General features: G+C 32.0%; 3 protein-coding genes across 4 annotated transcripts in view; all 3 read left to right on the forward strand.

Moving 5' to 3' along the window:
* LOC125819642 (UDP-glucuronic acid decarboxylase 6-like) overlaps positions 1 to 12,898 on the forward strand; it is a 131,488-nt gene that overhangs the window by 98,629 nt on the left and 19,961 nt on the right. The window lies entirely within an intron of this gene.
* On the forward strand, positions 779 to 6,442 carry LOC125819655 (ubiquitin-conjugating enzyme E2 7-like). Its single transcript, XM_049499119.1, has 6 exons — positions 779 to 1,060; positions 2,378 to 2,480; positions 3,471 to 3,568; positions 3,676 to 3,776; positions 5,363 to 5,440; positions 6,088 to 6,442. Exons 1-6 carry the CDS (start codon positions 1,012 to 1,014, stop codon positions 6,163 to 6,165), a joined length of 507 nt encoding a protein of 168 aa, XP_049355076.1. The 5' UTR covers positions 779 to 1,011; the 3' UTR covers positions 6,166 to 6,442.
* Positions 9,578 to 11,253, forward strand: LOC125819652 (CASP-like protein 4C2). Its single transcript, XM_049499116.1, has 3 exons — positions 9,578 to 9,982; positions 10,532 to 10,667; positions 10,968 to 11,253. The coding sequence occupies exons 1-3, from the start codon at positions 9,726 to 9,728 to the stop codon at positions 11,187 to 11,189; spliced, it is 615 nt and encodes a 204-aa protein (XP_049355073.1). The 5' UTR covers positions 9,578 to 9,725; the 3' UTR covers positions 11,190 to 11,253.

Raw genomic sequence — 12,898 nt, forward strand, 5'->3', positions numbered from 1 at the left:
AATTTGGATTTCGGGAGATGGAATAACATTTAAAATTTAAATTCAATTATAATTTCAGAGTTTATAATTTTAAACCTTGAGTATGATAAAATATTTGGTAAGGAGCACTTATGTATTGAGGAATTTCATATTTAACTTGAGAATGATTAAAAATTAGGATAGACTTGACTATGATAGTATGATATCAAAATAAATATCATGTCTAACCAAAACTATGAGAATCACTCAAAATTATAATAAAGAATTATTTTTTATATTTACATCGAATCCGACGCATAACTTTTCAACAATAAACACAAATAATAAATTCCAAAGTTAGTTAAGTAGATTAAATATAATAATAAATCTCAATCAAAATATATAAAGTTAAAATCTTGAATCCGTCTCTTTGCATATATAGCAATCTCCTGATCATACAACCAAAATATTTAATGCAACGAATGAGATTACTTCTTAATCTGAAGTCTCAATTTCGAGCTTTGATATAATAAAATATTTAATAGGTAACACTTCTATATTAAGGAATTTCATATTCAACTCGAGAATAATTAAGAATTAAGATAGACTAAACTGTGATATTATGAATGCAAAAACAAATATCAAGTCTAACCAAAACTAGGAATATCACTCAACAATAAATTTCAAATTCAATTAAGTAGATTAAATAAATAGATGAAGTTAAAATTTTAAATTCGTCTCTACACAAATAACAATCTCTTGATCATACTACCAAAAGATTTAGTGCAACACATAAGATTATCTTTTAATCAGAAGTCTTAATTTCGAATATTCTATAACATATTTGATAGAAGCACTTTTAGTAGTGAGGGATTTCATATTTAACTCAAAGAATTAAAGATATTTAAGCCTCCCTTGCAGCCTTTCTTTGTTTGGTCTAAAAGAGTACTAATTTGACTTCTAAATTGAAACCTCTACAGGGATTTGAATAGTTTGTATAAATCTACTGATTCTGTTTTTTGATTTCTTTGCCAAGAATCTTTCTGAAGTATAATGGCTTCAGCTTCTCAAGCTAGTCTCCTACTTCAGAAACAACTCAAAGGTATGTTTTTTCTTTCTTATTCCTAGTATTTTGTTGTTGTTCTTTTATTTGAATGTAAAGATCCTTGCTTTTTCACTTTTTGTTTGTTGATATTCATTCTATGAACTGTTTGCTTCATTGGGTGTTCTTGATTTGTGTTGTTTCCTTTAATTTGAATGTAAAGATCCTTGCTTTTTTACTTTTTCTTGTATGCATATTCAAACTATGGACTGTTTGTTTATTTGGGTGTTCTTGATTTTTGTTGTTTCCTTCAATTTGAATGTAAAGATCCATGCTTTTTTGCTTTTTGTGTACTCATATCATTCTATGGACTGTTTGCTTGATTGGGGGTTCTTGATTTTTGTTGTGTCCTTTAATTTGAATGTAAAGATCCTTGCTTTTTTACTTTTTTCTTGTATGCATATTCAATCAATGGACTGTTTGCTTGATTGCGGGTTCTTGATTTTTGTTGTTTCCTTTAATTTGAATGTAAAGATCCTTGCTTTTTTACTTTTTTCTTGTATGCATATTCAATCTATGGACTGTTTGTTTGATTGGGGGTTCTTGATTTTTGTTGTTTCCTTTGATTTGAATGTAAAAATCCTTTCTTTTTTCACTTTTTGTGTATGCATATTCAATCTATGGACTGTTTGCTTAATTGGGTGTTCTTGATTTTTGTTGTTTTCTTTCATTTGAATGTAAAGATCTCCTTGCTTTATTACTTCTCCTTGTATTCATATGCACTCTATGGACTGTTTGCTTGATTGGGTGTTCTTGGTTTTTGTTGTTTCCTTCAATTTGAATGTAAAGATCCTTGCTTTTCACTTTTTCTGTACTCATAGGGAACGATCCATACTAGATCTGACCAACTTCCCGTCCTTCCTCCTCTACGTTCTTGATAGACCATCTTTACATTCTATGATCTGTTTGCTTAATTGGGTGTTCTCGATATTTGTTGTTTCCTTTAATTTGAATGTAAAGATCCTTGCTTTTTTTGTTTTTTTGGTACTCACACTTCATTCTTTGGTCTGTTTGCTTAATTTGAAAGTGAAGATCCTTGCTTTTTTTGTTTTTTTGGTACTCACACTTCATTCTTTGGTCTGTTTGCTTAATTTGAAAGTGAAGATCATTGCTTTTTTTGGGAAGTCATATTCAGTTTATGGACTGTTTGCTTAATTGGGTGTTCTTTATTATTATCGTTTCCTTAAATTTGAGTGTAAAGATCCTTGCTTTTTCTAGTCATTTTCATTCTGTGGACTCTTTGCTTAATTGGGTGTTGTTAAAGTTTGTTGTTTTCTTTAATTTGAATGTAAAGATCCTCGTTTTTTCCACTTTCAGATCTATGTAAAAAACCAGTTGATGGATTTTCAGCTGGTTTGGTTGATGAAATCAACTTATTCGAATGGAGCGTCACCATTATTGGACCGCCGGAAACTTTATAGTGAGTCTTCACTTGATTAGCTTAAAGATTTTTTTTTCTCTTTTGATTTGATCTCTATTGAATAAGTTTGTGTTTTCTTATATGTTTATGAAAATTTGGCGCTTGTGATCTGTGCAGTAGGCTATAGTGTTTTTATGTTGCTCGGTTCTGGAGCTTTGAATTACTAATGAGCTTCTTATTAGATACATTTTTTATCTGGTAATATTTAGAAACTTATTTAGTATGATGATGAGATAAAATGAGCTTAAATGAAGAAGTGTGGATTCATAAGCCAACCTTGACTTGTTTGGGATTGAGGCGTAGTTTTTTCGTTGTTGTTGTTGTAATGTATAGAACCTTGCACCCAACTTTTCCCAGGGTGAACTCTCTATCGACTGTGTTTCTCTTTTTCTGGAAGTTTTGTGTGAAATAAAAATCAATAAATCTGCACTCTCCGTAGTCTCAAACTAATCTATGAAGTTCCTTGTGGGACTAGGTGCCACTAACTTTGCACATTACCATCTCTGATTTTTAATCATATACATCAACTTTTTCCCGTCCAAAATTTCCGATCACCTTTTATTACTATTTCATCTGTGTTTGATGTAACTCTTATGGTTCGCCTCACCCATTATTGCTATTTACTAAGAAACTGAAAGAAGCATCCTTACACAGGTGAGTAGATATAGAATACCTAGGGGCACGAGACTCCTTGACTCTGTCCAAGGAACTCGGCAGAATAGCCTCCTAACTTCAAGAGAAGGGATACCTCCTCAGAAACAGGGTCAGAGTGACCAGGCCCGACTGTTTATTACTGAATCTCATGCTCATTCTCGGTTGACTTAGTTAGCAGTTTGGCAATTGAAATGCATATTTCCTTTTAGGTAGTTTTTGTTGTATAAGCTGACGACTCTAGTTAAGAGTAGATATTTTGTCATTTCCAATGTTTACTTATGCTATAGGTTGGGTCAGGAAAAAATTCCTAACCACGTGTAAATGTTGCAAGTGCAGTGACGGGGGTTTCTTTAATGCTATCATGAGCTTTCCCCAAAATTATCCCAACAGTCCACCAACTGTTAAATTTACCTCGGAGATTTGGCATCCTAATGGTACGTAAGCTACATGTATATTTCGGAGAATCAGTGAAGTTATTGATCTTCTGTACCATCGTCTCATTAATTTTGGCTCTATCGTGAAATTCTGGTTTTATATACAGTTTACTCTGATGGAAAGGTTTGCATCTCAATCCTTCACCCCCCTGGTGATGATCCAAATGGCTATGAGCTTGCTAGTGAGCGGTGGTCTCCCGTCCATACGGTATGGAAATCTGTTATTGTCTTCTTTCCTATGAATATTCATGAAATGGATGTTCCCGTTTTCTTTTCCTTTTTATTGGTAAATTAAATGTTCCCACTTCCTTTGGTAAAATGGTTATGGTGTTGGTTTTCGTAAACTTATCTCATGGTTCAGCTCACTTTACGAGAATGAAGATCTACCGTAATATTATTAGATCTATAGTAGTAATTCCAAAAGTGACTGGTGTCCTACAACTAGAAAAATATCCAATTACTAGCTACGTTACTCCGACTCTTCAAAAACCGTCAATAGGTGCATGTTGGATCCTCCAAAAGTATTTCATTTTTAAGGATCCAATACAGGTGAGACAACATTTTTGAAGAGTCCGAACAACATAGATTACTAGTACAAGTTGGGCAACATTTTGGAAGTTTAAACAACAATAAATTGGTTTTAACTATATCAATATCTTTGTCAAAATTGGAACTCTAGATCAGTAAATTAATTGATGAAGCTTTCTTATAACACCTAGTTGCAATCAATGCTCTTTTAGTAAATTTTAACTGGATTATTAAAGAGTCAAGAGTAACATGTTTCATGTTTGCGTAACGCACAGCTATTGCAGTCATGGTTAATAGTAAAACACAACATATGCAGGTGAAAACTGCATTTCCAAGTTCAATAGAATATCGTCGACATTAAACAATCTTCTTATGATGGATATTTGCTTAATTTTGACCTAAGGTACTAGTCTTTAGTGGAGATAGAATCTAATTATGACAAATTTGCAAAGCCATTAAGTTCAGTACACACTTGCACACACCTGCTCTCTCTCTCTCGTACAAGTCAGTCAACAACCAAAGACAGTCGGGATCCTCACCAGTCACCACTACTTCTTAAATCGGAATCCATGCGAATTTTGCATGTCTCTTACCCTCGACATCATTAAAGATACCTCTGTTCTAGTTACATCGCAGTAATGCTTCCTTTTATTTTACACCTAGCTGTGTTTCTTTCCTCTTATTTCTGAAATGACTTGTGCGAGACATACGTGATTCAGCCAGAGCAAAATTGAAAAAGACACTTTTGGCAGGTTTGACTGCTTATGACTGATCCAAACAATTCATAAATTATGCTATCTATATGAGCTTGTGGTAATCCCTCGTTTAAATGGTTGTGTTTTTATGTGTCAAATTATAAAAGAGAGTTCCACGGTCAAGTAGGATTAACGAACGGGTGAGCGAGCGCCGTGGTAACGATCCAGGCGTTATTTGATGAATAAAACTTACCTTAGGAAAGTGGTTCAGGTAGCTCAGCTGGCTAGAGCAAAGGACTGAAAATCCTCGTGTCAGTGATTCAAATCGATGTAATTCATGACCTTTGACAACTATTACCTTTTATGTTTCTCTCCTTTACATTCTGTGTTCCAATTCTTGATCAAGAAAATGTCCTTTTTTGTACTTCTCTATATTTTTCAAGGTTGGGACGGTGTTTCCTTTGATATCGATGCTCTTGATTGTTCGGCTGAAGTTCATTTGTTGTATGCTATTTTTCCTTCAGCACTAGACTTCTCTATTATCAAATTTGACTGGTTGTATGATATGCAGGTGGAGAGCATAATGTTGAGCATCATATCAATGCTTTCAAGTCCTAATGATGAATCCCCTGCTAATGTCGAAGCAGCTGTAAGTAATCCAATTTATCGACTCTTTTTCACTTATTCCCTTTGAACTGGGATGCATTGCGTCCTCCTGGTGTGGGGTAGGGTAGACACTGTATGTAGAAACTCCCCCCTCCGCCAAAACAAACCAGGGAATATCACCATGAGGTATCAGGTTCCTATGATGCAATTGGGACTAATCGGCCGAAATGAAACAATTTTGATAGTCCTTTGTGGTAGCGGAGGTAAAAAGTCCTAGGTGATTACTTCTCATCTGTTCAAGTCTTGATGGATAGAGTTATCCTGTATTCGGGCTGGTGGGATGTAGCAGGTACTATGTGGAATTAGCTGAAGCTCATGCAATTTGGCCCGGACATCGCAATTATTAGAAAAACTGATTAGGGCCATATCATTTGAAGTTCATTGAAGATCATTAATATTCTCTTCTTCTGAACCCCTAAGGTCTTTTTACAATGTTTCTTGTGTTTCCCTTTTCAACTCTAAGGATGATAGTTCTCGTGCCAGTGAGAATTTATCTGATGCCAAATCCTAATTTGAGTGTTCAAACTAATATCAGGAGAGACGACCATGGCCAGCATGTGCCCGTTACTTGGTTTTTCTTCTTTTGTTGTAATGCCCTTATTCACGTCTCTTTTTTCTGTCATATTGCAGAAGGAATGGAGAGACAATAGAGATGAATTCAAGAAAAAGGTTAGTCGTTGTGTAAGACGGTCCCAAGAAATGATGTAAAACAAACTTCTTTCGCGTCATCAGCTATTGATCGATACAAATGTAGAATCGCTGTCAAGGTCATACCTTTCTGTATCATTACGCCTTTCGTCTTGCAAGTTCGATCGTTGTTTACATTTTATTTGTTAAAACTTAGTTTTTGAGGTTCTTGCCAGTAAGTAAGATTTATTTTATAGCTCTAAAGTTGTTCAACTGCATAATGTACATCTCAGAAATGAGCTAAATGAATCTTTTCTTCTTATTATTAGAGAACTGATTATTTGTTTCATGAAAATTTGTCTCTGTTACTATGTTTTGTTATGCTTTCACTTCCGTTTATTCTTTTTCTAGATTGTTTTCCCTCGAGCCGAGGGTGTATCAGAAACAATTTGTCTACCTATACGGTAGAGATAAGGTCTGTGTATACTCTATCCTTTCTAGACCCCATTTTGTGGGATTACACTGAGTATGTTGTTGAAAATTTGGCTCGTTAGTCAAGGGTTTCCCATGGGAAACTCGTCTCAAACATTACACTGGATATGTTGTTGTTAGTCTACAAGTCTAATTTTGTGTATCGAAAAAAAGTCTCTCTACCTTTACAAGGTAAGGGTAAGACTACATATACACTACCCTTTCCAGACATCACTTGTGGAATTACAGTGAATATGTTGTTACTTACTCTGCAAGTCTTAGCAACAACAATATTGTTGTCTATACAGTCAATACATAAAATAACAAAACATTGAAGGAATTTTCGACATGGATAAGAGGTCGTTGCTCAGATGATTAAAAAAAAACAACTTTATTTCGTTGTTAGTAGCATCTAGCTAGATTCTTACGTTTTAGTTTAATGAGGATGTTCTCAATTTTATCCCGAGGATTGTTGTGGTTCGATTTTTTTCAGACCCCGCGCAGAATGAGAGTTTAGTATACCAGCTTATTTTTTTTTATACACCTAATATAATTGATCATTTCTTGTTTGTCAATATTGTCATTCTAAATAAACAAATAATTATCTTCTTTTTTTTCTAAAGGCTAAAGTATTCATTACCCCCCTGAACTTGAAGTTTTTTATTTGGTGTACACTTAAACTATATTCCGTTTTAATTGCCCCCGAACTTGTTTATTCCTCCATTGCGTACACCTTTATTGTCCACCTGGCATAGAAATTGACAACACACTCTACTAGGCGCGTGAGGAAGTGATTTTTTACCACATCATAAAGCTACAACGGTAAAAAAAACGTAAAATCTTCATTTTTGTTTAATATTTGGCATATTTTAAACGAAAAATAGGGCAAAATGCAAATGACAAGTAAAGGAAACAAAGATTAACACTTGCTTGGTAAGAATTTCAGACAAATTTGAAATTTAATCGATCAATTTCACGTCTAGAAAAATCCAAATCCAGAAGGAGTTTCGCGAAATCAACACTTATTCAAAAATAACTTTTAAACAATGAATGTTTGATATTTATTTTTTGCTATATTAATTTATCTAGGTGGCTATTATTTATCCAGGTGGAAATCCACATCATCAATTTTGCCAGGTGTCGCGCGCGTGTAGTCACAATAGGAGCAGGTGGACAAAAAAGGTGTACGTGATGGAGGAATAAACAAGTTTGGGATAATTAAAACGGAATATAGTTTAGGTGTACACCGAATAAAAAGCTTCAAGTTCAGGGGTAATAAATACTTTAGCCTTTTCTAAATAAAAAATTTAACATCAACGAATTTATTTATTTTTAAAAAATAATAAAATTTTGTTTTTTAAGTGTTAAAAAGTCATTCATTTTTGCTTGGAAATTGGAAGACTTGACTGACTTTTATTGTTTTTTTTTTTGACAATTTAATAGTTTAGTCAAGGAGTGCATGAATTATTTTTCATATATTTTAAATTCTCTCTATTGACAATTACCACATTTAAGGAGCTTTTTTCAAATAGAAAAAAAAATTAGTATTCTAAAAAATACATTAAAAGCCAAAGTAAAAATAAGAAACGATAAGTGCATGTAATACAAGCTAGTGACTTTTTATATGGTGTCCGCTGCTTATATTAGAATCTCAACTAATTTAAATTTGTGTTACGCAATCAAAGTATTATTATTGAAAGGGGAAAATGTTATTATTATTATATATAGAAAAAGGGAAAAAGATAAACGCAATTATTATATATCCATTTCAGATGGAAATCCCAAAACCTGAAAGGAGCGTCTAACAGCTTTAATATTATAGAAAACTACCAAACATTATAAATTTAAAATCCGACCAATAAATCAGAGATTTCGAGTTTGAGCCTGAAAATTAAATTATTTTTGCACCTAGTTGCTTCAAAAGTAGATTTTTTTAACACAAATTTAAATTCTTCAGATATCAAAATAAATATTTTCTCATCTCATTACGTAAAAGTATTACTATTTGAAAAGTCAAACATTTTTTCATGTGATTACTCATAATTTTTTTTGAACATTTTTTAAAAATATTTTGAATCATTCAGTATGTTCGCTTGTAGCACTTTTCGTATAGCTTCCAAATAAGTGAAATTATGTATTAACTTATAAACGAAATTAAGTGTTTTAACTTTCGTACTCAAGTCTCTTGCGCATATATTGAAACAGAAGTACTAAATATCACGTGAGACTTACGAGGGTAAATACTTATACTTGCTTGTATCAAATATCTATACCAATCTAATATAAATACATGATGCGAATAATGTTTTAATCGAATATAAACAAAATGTAGTCAAAGGAAAAAGAGTATGTAAAGAAGAAGAAAGAAGCACGAAAAGTGCGCTAATAACCCCACTTGTTCCCATTCGTTTCTACCTAATATTGAACTGTCATTTTCTATGTTTTTTTTTTAAAAAAAAAAAAAATCAAAATTTATTGATTTGATTAATTTTAATTTATATTAAGTAAAAGAATTATCGTAAATTACTTGATTTTTAAGGCTTGAACTTTTTCTAGAAGGATGTGTCAAACCAACGTATTGTTTTGCGTAATAATTTGTTATTCAAAATTTACTGGTTTGAATATTTAGATTTATATCAAAAAAATTCATTCACTCAACACGAATCCAATCCAACCATTTCACTATATCCTTGATGGCAAAAGTAATTTAATTCAAATATAACATACATTAAATTCGGGTATAACAATATGAGTTTGTCCTAATCGTATTTCTTTATTTTTTATTAAATAGTTTGAGTTTGAGTTCGAGTTTTTTATATGAGAAAATTCTAATTGTGAGCGTCTTTTCTAGAAATAGATCCTTACACAATACTCAAGTTCAGATTAATCGAGCTTTAATGAATGCTTGTGATGCTTATATTGAGATTAGTAACAACGATCTGCTACGCAAATTTAAATTAGTCGAGCTCCGAGAAATTATATGTTCTCTTGCTCCATTTATCATTTATCCTTGTCATGAGAATCATGCCATGTCTCGTGACTTCAAATCCCCAAACAGAAAAAAAACTTTTCACACATGAAATCAAATTTTCCAGAAAATTAATAAATTCACCCAACTTTAATTTCTCTATGAATTTCTCCATCTCCGTCTGAATTTCTCGCCGGAAAAAATGATGAGGTCGCCGCAGGAACCGAACCGGAACGGCGGTATTAGAACTCCGTCTCCCCGGCCGAGAAATCAATCTCAGTTTCACTCAACGGTTTCCGTGCAAAAAAACCAGCGGTTCAATATTTTGATACTCATTTTCCGGTTCGCCGCCTTCTGCTTCTCACTCGCCTCTGCAATTTTCATGTTCGCTAACTCTCACGGCGGTGGCTCCGATTCCGATTCCGATTCTCTTCGGTGGTACCACTTCGATGCGTTCAGGTACTACTACTATTAGCTCTTTCTATTTTTCTCGAAAAAAATATATCAAATTGAACTTAATTAAGCATATTTGCAATATAATTAGCTGATAAAACTACCTTAATTTGAAAATTTAGATGAAATTTCTTCGAATCCCCTTCACTTATGTTATCTCGACGAGGGTGAATCAAGCAGGACTAACAAATTTCGAAGGTTAAAAAGTTTTTTTTGTAGCGTGTATATATACGATTATACATATATATGATATATTTGTCGACTATTATAAGGTTAATAAGTTCATTTAATTAAACGATTATTTAAGTTGATTCTTTAGAAGAAAAAAGCATAGCTCAAGTTGTCATGGTAGCTAGTTTGGTGCTCGATTGCGTAGTTCAAAAGACAAATTTGTGCGATCGTAGGCCAAAGCAGACAATACATATCAATAGACTTGGATCATGACAATTTTAATTATGAATATACAATCAATTAGTCAATTACGTCTCAATTTCAAACGATTAGATCGAGTTTTTTTTTATTTGAAGTCTATAATGAGATTTTGTTTTTCTATAGATTTGTGGCAATTGCAGCTGGGATTGTAGCATTGTATTCACTATTCGAAATTGGAGCTTCGGTTTGGGAAATATCAAGAGGCACCACTGTTCTTCCTGAAGTTGTACAAGTTTGGTTCGATTTCAGCCACGATCAGGTTCGGCAGAATTCAGTAATTTTAGTTCAAATCATGTATTTATTTTTTAAAATTATTGAATATGTACAAGTTAATTTAAAATCTAATAACTTAAAAATACTAAAATCTTGAATATTCATAAAGTTTGAATCCTGACTTCACGTTGGTTTAAGACGTGAAATGAGTCAATTATGTTTGCATTACGATAAGCTGCATGCATCACACCTCCTCGTAGTTTTCTTTCATGAATTCTATATGAACGCGAAATATTTTGTACGAAGGGCATAGTGTGAGAAAACAGACATTGTTTTTACTGTGTAGGTTTTTGCATACATGTTGTTGTCGGCAGATTCGGCGGGAACGGCGTTAGCTCGGACGTTAAGGGATCGGGACACGTGTACGGCTAATAATGCATTTTGTGTTCAATCAGATATATCCGTCGCCTTAGGATTCGCCGGGTTTATGTTCTTGAGTTTTTCTTCTTTATTATCGGGTTTTCGGGTCGTATGTTTCATACTTAACGGGTCACGTTTTCATATGTAATATTCATCCATCATTATGTTGTAATCTTTACTCATAAATCTTAATGAAGGTAAATTTTGATTTTAGTCTCGTATCTGACTAAACATATTGAACCTTCAAAATACATTAATGCAATTCATATTTTTTTAGTTATATATCGAATTATCAACTTTTAAATAACTTATTATTCAATAATTGAATTTGAGGATAATGTAATCTTTTTATAAATAGTGTAAACATAATATAGTTTCTATTTGTTGTTTTAGTTGCTTTGTATCTTGTTATTATGTTGTCGTATTTTTCTCGTAACTTATTTTGAAAAAATCTCTTTTGAGCCAAGACGGTCCATCCACTCCGCAAAGGTAGGATATAGTCTATGTATACTTTATCCTATTCTGATTCCATTTATGGGATTATACATTATTACGAGAATTAATAATTGAAACACCGTGAAATGTTAACTTCCATTTTATGAAACTATCAGCTCGTAAATTTAATCTTAAATATGAATTTTGAACGATGAAATGTTATATTGAGATAATAAATATTCCTTCATCTTTAGTTGAAGGTCTCAAATTTGAATCATGATAATACAATTATCTTTAATAAAAAAAGTGCTTTATTCCTAAAATCAAACGTTATAATGTGAATTCAAATTAATCGAATTAAAACGATTCTAGCGAGTTTCTTATTCCTCAATAAGACAATGATGTTTAGCTTCGTGGTTACGTTAGATAGCAATGATATGCTATATGATACTTTGAATTTGTTCGATTTTATCGAATATATACATTGCACTTAGTTTAACTTTTTTTTAAAATAAAATAAAAAATTAGCTAAACATTGAATGATTTATTCTTAGTTGATTTGGTCCCATTTTGGCATATCTTGCACTATTTTTTTTTCTTTTTTCGTTATTCTTTAGAAAAAAAATCACTCAATTTTTGTCCTCTCAATCATATACTTGACAAAAAATTATCTATAGATTATAGAGCTAATATAATTGTGAACCAAATCAAGCATAATAGCATATTATAAATTTATAAATTCATAAATCTAAGTAAATTTATACTTTCTTTTGGACAATTTCTTTAATATTAAATAATCAAAACATATTTTATGACCCTACAAGCTTTCTATTTATAACCAAACAAATACTATTTTGAAATTCCTTATCTTAGTATAGTGAAAGCATTTTTTTAAAAATTTGAGACAAATGAAATGAAAAACTTAAAGGACACACTCTATAAATAGATTAAATTCGTTTATCATTAATAAAATGTATCAAATTTAAGCTTAAAAAATTAAGCAACTCCTAATAAGAAATGTCTCTTCCTTTTTCTTAAAATAGTGAAAAGATTATCATGGACAACCAATATTTCTACGTACAGAGCACTCTAAGGAATCATAATTTAAATGTTAGTCATTTTGAGCCTCAAAACCAAAAAGAAAACAAACAACTAGTTAAAAAATTTTTGAATTAAACTACTATACTTTTACTAAACACACGAATTTGAATTAGCTAATTCAATGAGTTTCATATTGCAAAAAGCAAAATATTTCACGTTTGTTATTTTTAAAATAACACTTGTCAAAGCAAAATAGATGAAGCATCAAATGGCTCACTCATGCTCGTTTACAAATTCTCTCGTAAATTTAAATATTTTGTCAAAAATTATTGTGACACGTAAAAATTAACCTCCTTGTTTCTTTAGGAGCATTTAAAGTCT

Source organism: Solanum verrucosum, unplaced genomic scaffold, assembly GCF_900185275.1.
Source record: "Solanum verrucosum unplaced genomic scaffold, falcon-dt-bn FXZP01000255.1, whole genome shotgun sequence".
Lineage (NCBI taxonomy): Eukaryota > Viridiplantae > Streptophyta > Magnoliopsida > Solanales > Solanaceae > Solanum > Solanum verrucosum.